This window comes from Cucumis melo, chromosome 3 (assembly GCF_025177605.1).
Source record: "Cucumis melo cultivar AY chromosome 3, USDA_Cmelo_AY_1.0, whole genome shotgun sequence".
Taxonomy (NCBI): Eukaryota; Viridiplantae; Streptophyta; class Magnoliopsida; order Cucurbitales; family Cucurbitaceae; genus Cucumis; species Cucumis melo.
In genome coordinates, this window is record NC_066859.1 from 25,780,703 (window position 1) to 25,794,852 (window position 14,150).

The following is a 14,150-nucleotide window of genomic DNA, read 5'->3' on the forward strand; positions in this document are numbered from 1 at the left end:
ATAAAAATTAAATTAAATTAATATTTTTAAAAATAACAAAATATCATTATCTAACTACGATAGACTATATGTCTATATAAATTATATGTATTTTCAAACAACTTTGTTTTTTTCCTCTAAATGGATAAAAAGTTAGGGCTTTTTTCCATCAAAATAATAAATAAATGAAAAGCTAGGGATTTTTCAAACACTTGGATTCGTGGGCCAACATTATATCTTTTGTTTCCTTTTCTTCTGTTTTTTTTTTTTTTTAATTTCTCTCTCTTTCTTTTTTTATTCCCCTCCTCAAATAAGAATAAAGTTAAATTCAGTTTTTAAGATATTAATAAGACAAATATTGATTTATTGTTGAAGATTCCATATTGAAACATTGACATTTCTAACCATCTTTCTATTTTAAAATATTATTTTTTTTTAGGTTTTGGATAAATATTAAATTTATTTCCTATTTTGTAAATAGGGTTAGAATATTAATGGTTATAGTGTGATGAATGACAATGTTTTCGATTGAAGTTTTGATTCAATGGAAGTTGATAATGCAAAGTTTCGTACATTGTTACAAACGAAATTTAATCTCTAATAAAATCAAGCAAAGTTTGGTACATCATTACAAACGAAAATTAATCCATAAAAAAATTAGAAAAAAAAGTAAATTATATATTTAGATGTTGCACCTTCTAAGTTGTATATGTTAAATTAGTTATTATATAATTTAAAATGAATTATTCCTCTCTTAAAATTCCAAAAAAGTTATTGGAAAAAAGAAATTCGCATAATTTTTAACTTTTAGATAAGAACAAAAAGTACTGGAAGACGAAAAATAATTTAGATTGAAGAAAAGACTGGCAACTCTCTTCAATTTCTTATGTATGCATAGAAATTATGCATTAACAATTTTATAACAAAGTTCTAATATAATTGATTCACTTTTAAAGTGTTGATTGACTCGAGATAAAAATATAACTTACAAGACTCAAGATATTCATACTAAATACTAAATAGGAAGACATCAAATTCTGACTAATTCTCACATGGGAAGCCACTCTTGCTACAAAAAGTAAAAGATCTAAGCTAGATACTGATAAGTGGCGGCTGATCGGCTAAGCTAGATCTCTACAACGAAGTTGTGACAAGGGCACCTTGTAAAACACTCCCCTTCTATACATCAAACTCTTATGGTCTTTGTAACTTGTACGACCTCCCACCGATCTGCTCAATGTCGACTCGGGCCATTTGTTTCCATGTCCGATGAACAAACCAACTATATTCGTAGTCATAACAATTGGTGTGCACAGAGCTCCAGCACAATGGATCCGTGATTGAAAGATGGTAATAATACGTACAGAATGAAGTTACTATAGAATAAGGAGCATTTGCCTCCATAAAGAATCAGATAAGATGAATGCAGATTAACAAGTTCCTTGATGGATTACAGGATTGGTACTAAAAATCATGTCATACGATCACTATCATGAAAAAAAAATTGTATTTTTGATTTGTAAGTTTTGAGTCTAGTTTTAGTTTTCTTTTGGTCCCCATACATCAAGATATCATATTTGTATTGTTTGAGTTTTTGATTTTAATTTTTATTTAGCATATAAGTTCAAAATGTTAATTATGATTAAATTAGTTTTCACTAATTATCCATCCCTATTATTTTTCCCAATTAATATTGAACTTTAATAACCAAATGAAAACTACCCTTCAAATTATGGTAGAAATATTGCCTTTTCGAATCCAATGATGAAATGAAAATTAGACTCAAAGCTCAAGGTTAAAAGTGAAACAATTTAGAAAATAGAGGAACTACGTGAAAACTAAACTCAAAACCAAGAACCAGAGAGATTTTTTTTCCTAAGAATTTTATGAATAAATTTGAACAAGCTTGTGCATGGGGGAGAAAGAGAGTAGGCTTGAAATACCTTATGCTTTCGACTAGTACGAGGACAAGGTTCAATCCATGAACAACCATTTATTGTAGGACCAAGCACACGATATTCAAGTGCGTTTGGAGGAGGGAAAGAGTTATGATAGAATATGATTATAATAATCTTTGGATTATGATAATCTTAGTGTATTGATAATATGTGTTTGGGGGAAAAGTTATTATCGGTAGTGTAATTATAATATGTGTTCGGGGAAAAGGTTATTATCGATAGTGTTATCGTAGTATGTGTTTGGAGGAAGAAATATGAAAGGTAGTATTATAATAGTACGAGTTTGGAGGAGGAATTATGACAGTAGTGTTATAATAATGTGTGTTTGGGGAAAGAGTTGTGATTGTAGTAATTTAAAAAACAACAATAGAATTTGAATTGGGTTATTTGGGTAGGGTAATATATAGGGTTGTAAGAAAGGAAAAGAGAGAAGAAGATAGGGTTATTTGGAAATTAGGATAACCCTAATCCTGATTTATCATAACCCTTAGCCCAAACACAGTTTGACCCAATTTTCTAACCCCTTTTCCCCTAAAACCCCACCCCAAACATACCTAGTGATTGCCTGCGGAGAAGCTTCCAAGGATTCTTTATTTGTCGAGACAACCCTCACAGTCTTCCCATCATCAAGAAGCACCTACAATCAATTAAAGATAAATTTCTTGCAATTTATTGGCCATAATTACTAAATGACTGACAAAATGCATTTTTTTAATTAAGCACCTTACATGTAAGTTTCGCATTTCTTATATTGCTAGATAGTCATTGCAAGTGGTCTACATCTACACTTTCCTTTGTTCTCCCCATCAAGAGAATCTCGTTACTCTCTCTATCCAAACGGTGAACCTAAAAGTGCATCCATAAGAATAGATACAGGAAGAGCATTACAAATATAACAAAGGCAACCAAAGATGTCAGATGATAGAAAAATAAGAAATGTAATAGCTTATACGTCCTTGTTTTGAAGAAATAAACACAATTTTCTTAAAATAAAGGGAACATAATTTGTATATATCTTATTTCAGTTGGGGTTGAGTTTTTTATGAAAACCAAAACTTCAGGTCGTACAAAAACAAGAAAAACCCACCGTAAATTCAAAGGAGTTTTATCCATACAAATTTATCCATTGTCTGAAAATTTGATATAAATATGCTTGTTTTCTTACTTCTTAATCATAGTTTACACCTTTCTTAACTAAAAACTTGTATTTTTTGGTAAAATTCAAAAAACAAAACAAGTTTTTTAAAACTACAATTTTTAGTTTTCAAATCATATCTTGGTTTTTTAAATAATATCCTTCAGTGTATTTCAAAAAACTAAAAGTACAAAATCAAAGGGCAAATGGTTAACGGATAGTGTCTTTGCTGTTTTCATTATCAACATAGAATCTTTTGATAACAAACATCTACTTAGTTGCTCAAACGCAAACAAGAAGCCTACCAACTTGGGTCCATCATTGTAATCATAAGATAATGCTACAGTCGCCAATGCATCTATACTATTGTGAACTAGAATATTCCCCTGACAATACCATAATTGTTTCAAAATCCAGAGTACGAACCTCCAACCCCACCTGCCCACCCACCAAAAAAAAAAAAAAAGACATAAAATAAAAAAGAATAAGAAGGAAAACCTTCACCAGTAGTTTGGGTGGTTTATTTAACACGATAATAGCATAATCTATAAATTGTCAAAATTAAGAAACAAATGAAATCACCTTTAGCATACAACAAAAATCATATGCCAAGGTAAATTTAGCAATATATAGAAGGAAATTAACCATCAATATGAACTTAGGTAACTGACAGTACATAAGAAAATGAGTACACGTTATATAGCAACAACTTGTATATCGATGAATAAAACAACAAATAGGAGAATTGATGCAAACAACAATTTGGAGAATGCAAGTTAAACTCAATACTCGCCGTGTACTTGACAAGCCTTTGCAAGTACTTGATTTCATCACCGTTTGGGTATAATGTGCCACTTGGTATAGTGTCAAATCTCCTAGAAACCTTCATCACTACAACTGACATAGGTAAATGGATCCGGGCCTGAGTCTCCATAGTCTCACGACTCTTGATCTAATAAAAAGTTAAATATCTTATAGCCAATAAAGAATGACTTCAATAAGTAAGTGAAACCAGATTTTTTCTTTTTTAATATCCATAAGCGTTCGGGCAGCTTATGCTCACCTCGACTAACCACGGGACAATCCGTCTGACCCTATAACAATTTGTGTCGAGGAAACTTATAGAAAATTATTCCCTAGATAGGTGACACAATAGATTGAACAAAGTGGAACCAAATATTACGTATGCATAAGCAACATATCAAAATCTTCTCAAAATGTCCTTGTTGAAATGCCAAATGAATCATAAGAGAATAGGGCTATCTACTCAAGAAACAGTACCTTTCTCAGAGATTTCAAATTTCCTTTTTCATCCAAGCCACCCAATTGTGGGCATTCAACGTGGACCTGGAAAAAGGAAGATAATTTAAACCCAGTGTTGATCAACCCTTGCTTTTTTTTTTTTCCCTTTTTTTGGTTTGGAAAAAAATTCTATATTGTTTTGAAAGGAAAAAAAATAAAATTTTTAAATTGTTTGAACGTGAATTTAGAGTTGTTTGAATTTGTAGAGGTTTTATTCATTTAATAATTTAAATGTAAAATTATAACATATACTCAATAAGCAAACACTAAATGGGCTAAGGGGAAAAACGATGTCGAAATAGAAGTATCAAAAACTTCAACGGTAAGTACCTTAACATTCATTTCGTCAAACTTTGAAGCAACTACCAACATCTCCCCCTAAGCATCATGAACAACTAACTCCCAACCATGGTGCTCAAGAAACACCCACATTCGGTTTTAACTCACATCCAGTCCACGGTTCCACCTCCCCACTCCTCTCCATGCCCATGGAAATCTCTATACGATGTCATCTCTCGACCACCCTAGCATCGTTCTCGACTTATTTTTTGATTCAAACTCCTAGTAGTAGTGTATACGGTCCATCATTTACATAAACTATTATATTTTGCTATATTTTGAAGATATCTTACTATATTAGAAAATATAAAAAAACGTGAACTTTAATGTATTCCTCTTGTTTTTTACCACAATAACGATATTAAAAAAAAAAATTCCAAACTCTTTGATCGTGGCTTACATTGCAATTCGTAGAAGTATAAGTAGTAAATAAATATAAGAAACATATGCACAAACCGTCCATAAATGGTAATATTTCAACTTTTAATCCAATCAATTATGCCATCTAGTTTGTTAATAGTTGCGATTATCACTCTATCACTTCACCATTAATTTTAAAATACCCAATCAATAATAACAATGGTTAATTTACAATATAAAGTAAACTATTGAAGATGGAAGGATGAGATTGTAAATAATTGGACAAGTAGGGGTGGTTTACATATATTTTACTAAATAAAAACATTTTAAAGTGAGAGAAATTGGCGCCAACGATTCCCAAAAGCCCTTAGGGTTTTAGCTTTTAACCTAACTCTCCTCTGCGCTGTTCGTCTTCTCCGAACACTCCATCAAATAGCTAATGCAATCCTTGCGACCCATCGTCTAGCTGTAGCAAAAAGTTTCTCAGTCTCTTCCTTCCAGCTCTTCCATGGCGTCTTCTTCTGGACTCCGTATCTCTTACCTACTTCGCCATCAGCTCGCTCCACCTCTCGTGTCCAATCGTTTCACTAGAACCTGCCGTGGGTTGTCAGAACTTCGCTTTTTACCTACCAGGAATTTTACAGCTTCCAGGTCCCTGCGGTTGGCGAAATCCGGGCGCAGAGACGAGCTTGTGAAAGATGAAGGGGAAGAGGGGCAGGATGGAAATGGTAGTGTAGCCGTGAAGAAGGATGGAGGTGGTAGTGATGGAAGGATTGTTCATGCCGCGCTTCACAAGGAGGCTACTGATGCTTACATGGCTTATGCAATGTCCGTGTTGCTCGGCCGTGCCTTGCCAGATGTTCGTGATGGTTTGAAACCTGTCCACCGCCGGATTTTGTTAGTCACTTCCCCTTAAACTTTTTATTTTTTCATTGCATTATTTTCTAGAATGAGGGCAATGTACTTTATCGGAGACACTCCTCTCTCTTAAATTTCATCGGTCTGTTTTGTTGAGTACAACAACCGTGGGGTGCAGGGTGGGGGGTGGGACATCGAACCTCTGATCTGACAGAGGTCACGTAAATACCACTAAGCCAAGCTCAGTTTGTCTCATCGGTCTTTTTTTGAAGTATCATATTACATTTTATCAATTTACCGGCAGTTTATGTTTCTCTTATTCATTACCCGAGTAGGCACGAAACTATATTAGTTTGAGATTATGGTATCTGCTGATATCTCAAACGGATGGTTCTTGAAACTATTTACATAGACTCAAGGACCTTCGAGATGTCCTTAGAGTTGTCGAATGGGGAGATTAGAGACTTCGTGCTCAAGATACCACTTCTCTCACAGTGTTAGGTACGCAGTGGGTGTTATGTTAGTTGGGCATATATGGTAAGGAGGTTTTGTTTTCTCTCCAGAGAGAGCGAGAGGCGAAGGAAATTTTCAAAACATCATACCGGTATTTATTTTATTTTTTTGAAACAGGCCAACAAAAGTTTTATTTGATAGATAAATAAATTATAAAAGAAAACGGATTGTACCCACTTTTAGTTTTTCGGTAAGGACACACTTTCTCTACAGAAGATATGCCACCATAAGCATTATTTGATTGATAAATAAATTAAAAAAAAAGGATTATAACCACTTTTAGTTTTTCGGTAAGGTCGCACTTTCTCCAAAGAAGATATGCCACCATAAGCATTGCTTTCACTGACATTTCTCTCTTGTATATGATAGCCTCTCAAATCTATAATTGATAAAAAGTATAGCGTGTAGTCAAACCATCTGCAAAACTACAACCGCTTGTACGCTCTCAAGTAAATATTGGACCAATACTGCTATGACTGACCTCCAACAGAAACAAATATTTTTTGGGATGTGACCTTCCCTATTGTTTTTCAAGAAGGCTCCTTGGATTGTGTTTGCTCTGAGTTGGTGCGTCCTTTTACATAAATGTGGCAAATCCATTATGCACATTTTGGTGTTTTGCGAACGTGCCCGATCATGTTGGATGTGAATCGTGTTCTACTTTAACTGTTGTGCAGCTATGACCCACTCATCCTTCTGAATACACTTCTTATTGGCTATCCGTTCAAAAATGATAAAGCTATTATGCAGTCCTTCACCATCAAAGCCTACTTTTGGCTCATTTAGAATGTGAGAAATCACCATATCTTTGAAGACGGAGAACAGGATTTCACGCAATTGTTTGATCACCTATTGTATACCTCTCTTTCATGGTGTAAATTCACTTTTTGTTTTTTGTGTGATTACAACCTTAATCTCTTACATCTCAACGGAATTGCATTATGTAATCACTTATGGCGCATGTTGCCCCTTTTATAATTTCATACAATCAATGAAATTACGATTGATTGTTTAGCATACAAAAGTAAATATTGTAGCAAGAATAATCAATAGTCACCTTGACCTACATGTAGTTGTATTCACATGTGGTGGGAAATAATATCTCTGTAGATCTGCTGCATATAGTTTAAGTAAGAATTATCAATAGCCTTATTTGACATGCGATAGAATTTTGGCTACAGGTTTGCCATGCATGAATTGGGCCTTTCATCAAGAAAACCATTTAAGAAATGTGCCAGAGTTGTTGGAGAGGTTGAATATACATTTACTCTGTGAATAGTTGAGTTTATTTCTCCCTTTAGTCATATTTTATTACCTCTATATCCAACTAGACTTTTTTTTATTCTCGTAACAGGTTTTAGGTAAATTTCATCCGCACGGAGATACTGCTGTTTATGATTCCCTTGTTAGAATGGCCCAGGTAACATGAAATATTTAATCAATTTTATATTCATTAAGTTAAAAGAAATTTTGTAGTAATGAAAAGTATATACAATAGACGAGGGAGTGTGAAGGTATCACTCAACTTAAAGCAATCATGAGTTACAAATAGCTACCTAATCAACAACAATAGTTTAATTTTTAGGAGAAACAATTTCATTGAGGTAACATTGAACTATAGTTTACTTTTGTTATTTATTTATTTTTTAAAAGGATAAACAATTTCATTAATGTAACATCATCGAGTGTTTTGAGGTTGGGAGTAACATTGTACCCTTTCTCACTTTGATTCATTGATGATACTATATTTCTTTTTGCCACAAAAGGTGGAGTCCTTTCTCGGCGTGAACAACATTTTAGCCTTTCTTGAGGCCATGTTGAGACTTAAAATCATTAGAGATAAATGTTAGAACTTTTAGTTTTGATCCTGGTAAGTGAATAGTTGGGCCTTTCTTGTTGGTTGTGAGGCTGTTCTTTTTCCCTCATCCTACCTTGGTCTCTCCCTTGTATATAATTTGGGGACACACTCTTTGTAACCTTGTGATAGACAAGGTGAGAAAGAGACAGGCTTCATGGAAAATCTTCTCTCTCTAAGAGAAGTAGGATGACCCTCATTCGCGTGGTGTTGAGTCAGATCCCTAATCCACTTCTTGTCTCACTTATGAGCTCTGTGTTATGTGTGCAAAAATCTTGAGATGCTTATGAGAGACCTTTGGAATGGGTTGACAAGGTTAAAGGAGCACAGGTGAGGTGGTGGGGAAGCCTTGGGGTTTGATTTTTAGGATTAGTGATTTTAAGGAATTGTAAAAAGCCTTGTTAGAAAGAAACCGGTGGTTTTTATTTTATAAGGATAAGTCTCTTCCATTGGATTGATTGTGTTCATTCTGCCTGGGTTTAAGCTTCTTCATGCTGCTCCATTTCTAAGTATTTTGCAAATTTTTCTATTCGAGTTTTTTGTTTGAACTCGGATGCTTTTACTTCTTTTCCTTAGTCTTTTTCTATTGCATCCTTTACAGTAATTTTTTCTTGGTTTCTTTGTACTTTGAGCATTAGTTTCTTTTCATTATATCAATGAAAAGTTTTGTTTCTTTGCAAAAATAAAATAAAGAACAAAACAAAAAGCTCATTTAGCTATAAAATTTCCTCTCAAGTCCATTAGCCTTTGGCATATGATTATAGCAAACAAGCATGCTTCTCATTCTTATGAGTGGATGCTAGGTGGAGTCGAAGACACTTGCATAATCTTTGGAAAAGAATTTTAAACGAGCTCCCTTGTTCTTTTCACCTTATTTCTTGCTCTGTCGGTATATTTGGGAGGATAGATGAATGGGGATAGACCTTAATGCTTTACATAATTTTTATCTACGAAAACCACTTTGTGGCCAATGTCTTGATTAATTACGTGAGCTCTTTTTTTTTTTTGCACAATTTTGGTGCTTTTTGTCCAATAGGGAAATTTTAGTGGTCACAACTCTTATCATTATTCTTTGATTGGGGAGTTTTAGTTTTTAAGTTGGAGGGGGGGGGGGGGGTGATTGTTTTTGGGGTCATAAGCCTACTGCAGGCTTGTCTTGTAGTTTGTTCTTTTACTGCTTGTTGGACTATTCTCCCTTTAGTGATGTCGTCTTTTATGCTATTTGGAATGTGAACGTTCCAAAGAAGGTAAGTTCTTTATGCGGCAGGTTATCCCCGGAAGTTAATTCTCTTGATTGGCTGTTGAGAAAGTTACCTTTTTTGGTTGGACCTTTTCATTGCATTCTTTGTCAAATGGTGGAGTACTTGGATCATATCCTTTGGATTTGTTCGTTTGCTTGGTTAATGAAATTGATTTTTTTTTTGTATTTTTCTAACGAGAAACAAACTTTTCATTGATGTAATTAAAAAATACTAATGTTCAATAGATGTTTATTTTTTATTTTTAATACATGTTTGGATTCCTCTAGTGAGCTGAATATAATGTCTTCAAAGAGATGATCAAGGAGGTTCTCCTTCATCCGCCGTACTAGGAGAGGGGGTGGTTTTTGTGGCATGTCAAGTATGAGTGGCATGTGGTTCCCCTAGGTTAAGGCAAAGCAACCTTAATAAGGCATGTATTTAGTTTTGCGATCTGAGATGTGAGTATGACAAATGCAGGCTTGGAGACACCTTAACAGAACAAGATTCCAAGTCAAAGTTGGGGTCATTTGACCAAGTCCATGATGATCATTGAATTTAACATTTTTGTTTAGTTTTTGCCATGTTTTCCCCCTCTTTAAACAAGTCATTCTCTGAGCTTTTTGGATGGCTTTGGGTCACGTTTTATTTTCCTCATTTTTTTAAGGAGCACAAACAATTTCATTGATGAAATAAAATTACAAAAAGGAGACTATCCTTCCTTATTATATTTTCGTCACTTTTGTTCAGTTTTAGTTCTAACTCCCATAGTCTCATGCTTTGTTCAGGATTTCTCTTTAAGGAGCCCACTCATCCAAGGCCATGGAAATTTTGGTTCAGTTGATGCAGATCCTCCTGCTGCCATGCGTTATACAGAGTGCAGATTGGAAGTACGTTTAAATATGTTTCCTTCTTTAGAGAATTTGGTTCTTGAAGATATGAAAAACCATTTTGTCATGCTTCAGTTACCCACTTTTCCTAAACAAATAAAACTCAGCCCCTTGTTCTAGGAAAGTATAAAAGAGTCATCATAGAAAGTAGAGTTGTTGGCTATTGATTAACTACCGTATTTTTCTCGAGTCTTTTCCCACATTTTGCTCAAATATCTGTAATTACTGAAAACTGTCAATCCTTTTTCCATAATTGCTGTCTAGAATCTAAAATGTCTGTTCAGGTATAAAGCATATGTGTTTGCTTGTTGGCATGTTGGTTTAAGTTTATATCATTTATCAATGAAGTCCCATGGTTTGGTTTTTGGCTCATAATTGTTAATAACTTGCAAGGTAGGGGTGTAGGAGTTTGAGATGTGTGGAAATTTGTTCCAGGTCTTGGTTCAAGCAACTTGGTGTGAAGTTTTATCATTTAGAATCTTATTCTCTCTATAAGTTGGTCTTGATGTGTGTGAAGGAACCTCATTGGGGATTACGGTGAGGGAGGACCATGTTAATGGATTACTAGCTCAAGCAGAAACTTTGATTCATTGCATGTTTCTCTACAAAATTGGATGCTCATCACGTGTTAGTTTTCTGATCCTGTAGGCACTTTCAGAAGCAATGTTGTTGTCTGACTTAGAGATGAATACGGTTTGTTCTATATGTTACAGTTGTTTCAAAGTTATTTATTTATTTCTGTCAATACTTTTTTTAATATGTGCGTTTTTCTTTTATATTTGTGTAGGTTGATTTTGTTCCAAATTTTGATAATTCTCAAAAGGAACCTTCACTTTTGCCGGCTCGGCTGCCGACTTTGTTGCTGAATGGTTCCTCAGGGATTGCGGTGATTCATCTCAGCTTTCATTCTTTTCTGCCCATACAAATAATTTTTTTTGTCATTCTTATTTAGAGGCAAATGTTTTCAGGTTGGAATGGCAACCAATATTCCACCGCATAATCTTGGTGAGGTAGTAGATGCACTCTGCGTTCTTATTCATAATCCAGAGGCTACAGTGAGTACTAACTCTCTTCCTAGATTTTCCTTTTTTGAAAAACGACTTCTTGTTTTTGTCTTCCTGAATGTTTGTCACGAGTGGTGTGTGATGAACCACACTTCAATATCAGTCAATCAGAATCCAAATATAAGAAATATTTTGTATCTTTAGCAAATACTGGATGAGAAATATCAGGTTAAATTACAAGTTTAATCCTTAATCTTTTATATTTGTGTCTAATAGGTTTTTGAACTTTAAAAAGTATCTATTAGGTTCCTGCACTTATCTTTTTTCTTGTTTAATAGGTCCCCGAATTTTAAAGACTTCAAAAGAAGTCCTTGAATTTTCAATTTTGTATTTTGTTGGTCTCTGACATGATCAAGATTTCTTAAAATTACCGATTCTATTAGACAATATTTTGTGTCCAATAAGTTTGTATTAGGTCACCATTTCTTAAAATTAATGATTTCTATTAGACAATATTTTGTGTCTAAGTTGGTATATTTTAAATAATTGCCAAATACGTCAATGTCCTATAAGATATAAGAGTGAAAGTTCAAAGACGTACTAGGTGCTGAATCCTAAGTTAATGGACTTATTAGTCATAGAATTGAAAGGTATGGGTCACTTTTTAAATTTAAGGAATCTACTTGACACAAACTTGAGAATTTAGAAATTGAATTCGTAATTTAATTTAATTTATATTGTAGTAGTGTAAAAACTTTATAGCTCTTTTTGGGAGTTTTTCCTCCCCATGTCATTCATCAATAAAATTGTTTCATGTTTTAAAAAACTGTGAGAGAGTAGAATGTAGATGATAGTTTTTTTTATGGATTTAAATACATTTTCATGAACTACATCTTGAGTTGCATATTTTAAACACATTTTGTATTCTATTTTTTTTTAGTATCATATATTTAGAGATTTAACATTTTATTGATTTTATTAATGAACGGAAATATATTTACATTTTTTCTTCATAATAAAGTCAACCTAGGCATTAAACTCTTCTAATATGGGAGTTCAGTCTACAAGTGTGCATTTCACATTCCTGCTTTGCAATTTCATTAATTTTATTTTGCTTTGTTAAAGTTGCAAGAATTGTTGGAATACATGCCTGGACCTGACTTTCCGACTGGAGGATTAATTATGGGAAACAATGGGTAAGATTTAGTTTTTTATTCCATTTCTTTTGTCACTCGTGCCTCCTTCCGTCCCGCTAAAGAAGAAGCATCATTAAGGATGTCTTTTGACAACTTGTTTTGTGTACATGCATTCTAAAGTTCATTTTTTGGCTTCCATATTCTTATGGTGCAAAATATCATCATCACTTCTAGTGCTTTCTGATTAATTCCTTAATTATTTTCAAAATTTTAAATCTCTAATTGTCCCTCCAATCGATTGCGATATCTTCATGCATTCTAAAATTTCATTTTCGGATTATATTGTGAAGTTAGAAAGAAATGGAAAAAGACGTGGATGGAATGGTCTCTCAACTGGGAAAGTAATTTTTATGCTTTATTTTCTAAGAATTTTATCTTTTAATTTTGAAAAGTAAAATGCTTCTAAAGATGAAAATGATACTTCCACGCTAAATATATAGTTTTTCTGGAAAAGCAATCTTTGTACATTTCAATTAGCAATTTATAAAACGTAAGCTGCTAAAACTAGTCTCAGAAATATCCCTTTATATATATTGTTCTTTGGCTTCTTAAGGTCATCATAATAGTTGTTTATCTTGTCAAGTATTTTAGAGGCATATCGAACTGGACGTGGACGCATTACAGTTAGGGGGAAAACTGAAGTTGAACTACTCGATTCTAAAACAAAACGAACTGCTGTTATTATAAAAGAGGTGAACATTGTGGTGTCTTTTTATGGTTTGCAGGAAGTATCTGTTTAAACATGTATTCCTTTTCAACTTTGGAATTTTTAGTAAATTAGAAAGTGGCCTTTTAAACTTTAATTTTTACTTTTGTAAATGGAATGCAGATACCTTACCAAACAAATAAATCTGCCTTGGTGGAGAAGATAGCGGAACTTGTGGAGAACAAGGTGATACTGTGAGGAAAGTTATTTTACCACATGTTTTATCTGTGATAATGGTTGACTGAAAACTAACCGATTTAAACTTTTTATCCCTATATTTTTGTTATATATTTGTTCGTGTTTCTGTCAGGTCAAATTAGATTGACAGTAATACAATTCTGCATTTTTTACCTCGTCAAGCAATAAACTTGGGAATTACTTGGCAATTATTTTGAAGTATTTTTTACTTTTATTTTTTTCAATATATCATGGCGGTCGATTTGTGCCTTTATTATTTATTTATTTTTATCATGGCCTCTGGGAGCTAGCTGGTTCTCCTCCATGCATTGAAATGACCCAATTCACACCTTACCTTTTATAAATGTCTTATTCTTCTATAAACTTGGAACCTAACGAACCGCTGGTGTCTTCTTTTTGTGATTTCATTTGGAGAGACCACTAACAAGAAGATCGAATTTTTCCTTAAAAAATTTAGCCATGGAAACATCAAAACAAGCGAACAAGCTTCAGTGTTACCTCATTTGGTGATCTCATAATGGCGTTCTTTCAGCATTCAATTCAAGTTGAACTTTTCAAAGAGTCTTCTTCCCCTCTTTCTATTGCGTAATCTTAAAGAAGACGAGGAAAAGCTTCTTTG

General features: G+C 33.6%; 1 protein-coding gene and 1 pseudogene across 2 annotated transcripts in view; one reads left to right on the top strand and one right to left on the bottom strand.

Annotated features, from left to right (window-relative positions):
* Positions 1-2,424: 2,424 nt before the first annotated feature.
* LOC127148701 (RNA pseudouridine synthase 3, mitochondrial-like) lies at positions 2,425-4,716 on the bottom strand (annotated as a pseudogene).
* A 711-nt stretch (positions 4,717-5,427) lies between these two features.
* Positions 5,428-14,150, top strand: part of LOC103488432 (DNA gyrase subunit A, chloroplastic/mitochondrial) — a 28,483-nt gene continuing 19,760 nt past the window's right edge. For both annotated transcript variants that reach the window (XM_008447160.3, XM_051082138.1), the window contains exons 1-10: positions 5,428-5,970; positions 7,626-7,695; positions 7,799-7,864; positions 10,326-10,427; positions 11,076-11,120; positions 11,215-11,313; positions 11,396-11,482; positions 12,557-12,627; positions 13,211-13,319; positions 13,457-13,519. In XM_008447160.3, the coding sequence (XP_008445382.1) occupies positions 5,582-5,970; positions 7,626-7,695; positions 7,799-7,864; positions 10,326-10,427; positions 11,076-11,120; positions 11,215-11,313; positions 11,396-11,482; positions 12,557-12,627; positions 13,211-13,319; positions 13,457-13,519 (1,101 nt within the window). In that variant the 5' untranslated portion in view covers positions 5,428-5,581. The remainder of the gene's footprint in view (positions 5,971-7,625; positions 7,696-7,798; positions 7,865-10,325; positions 10,428-11,075; positions 11,121-11,214; positions 11,314-11,395; positions 11,483-12,556; positions 12,628-13,210; positions 13,320-13,456; positions 13,520-14,150) is intronic.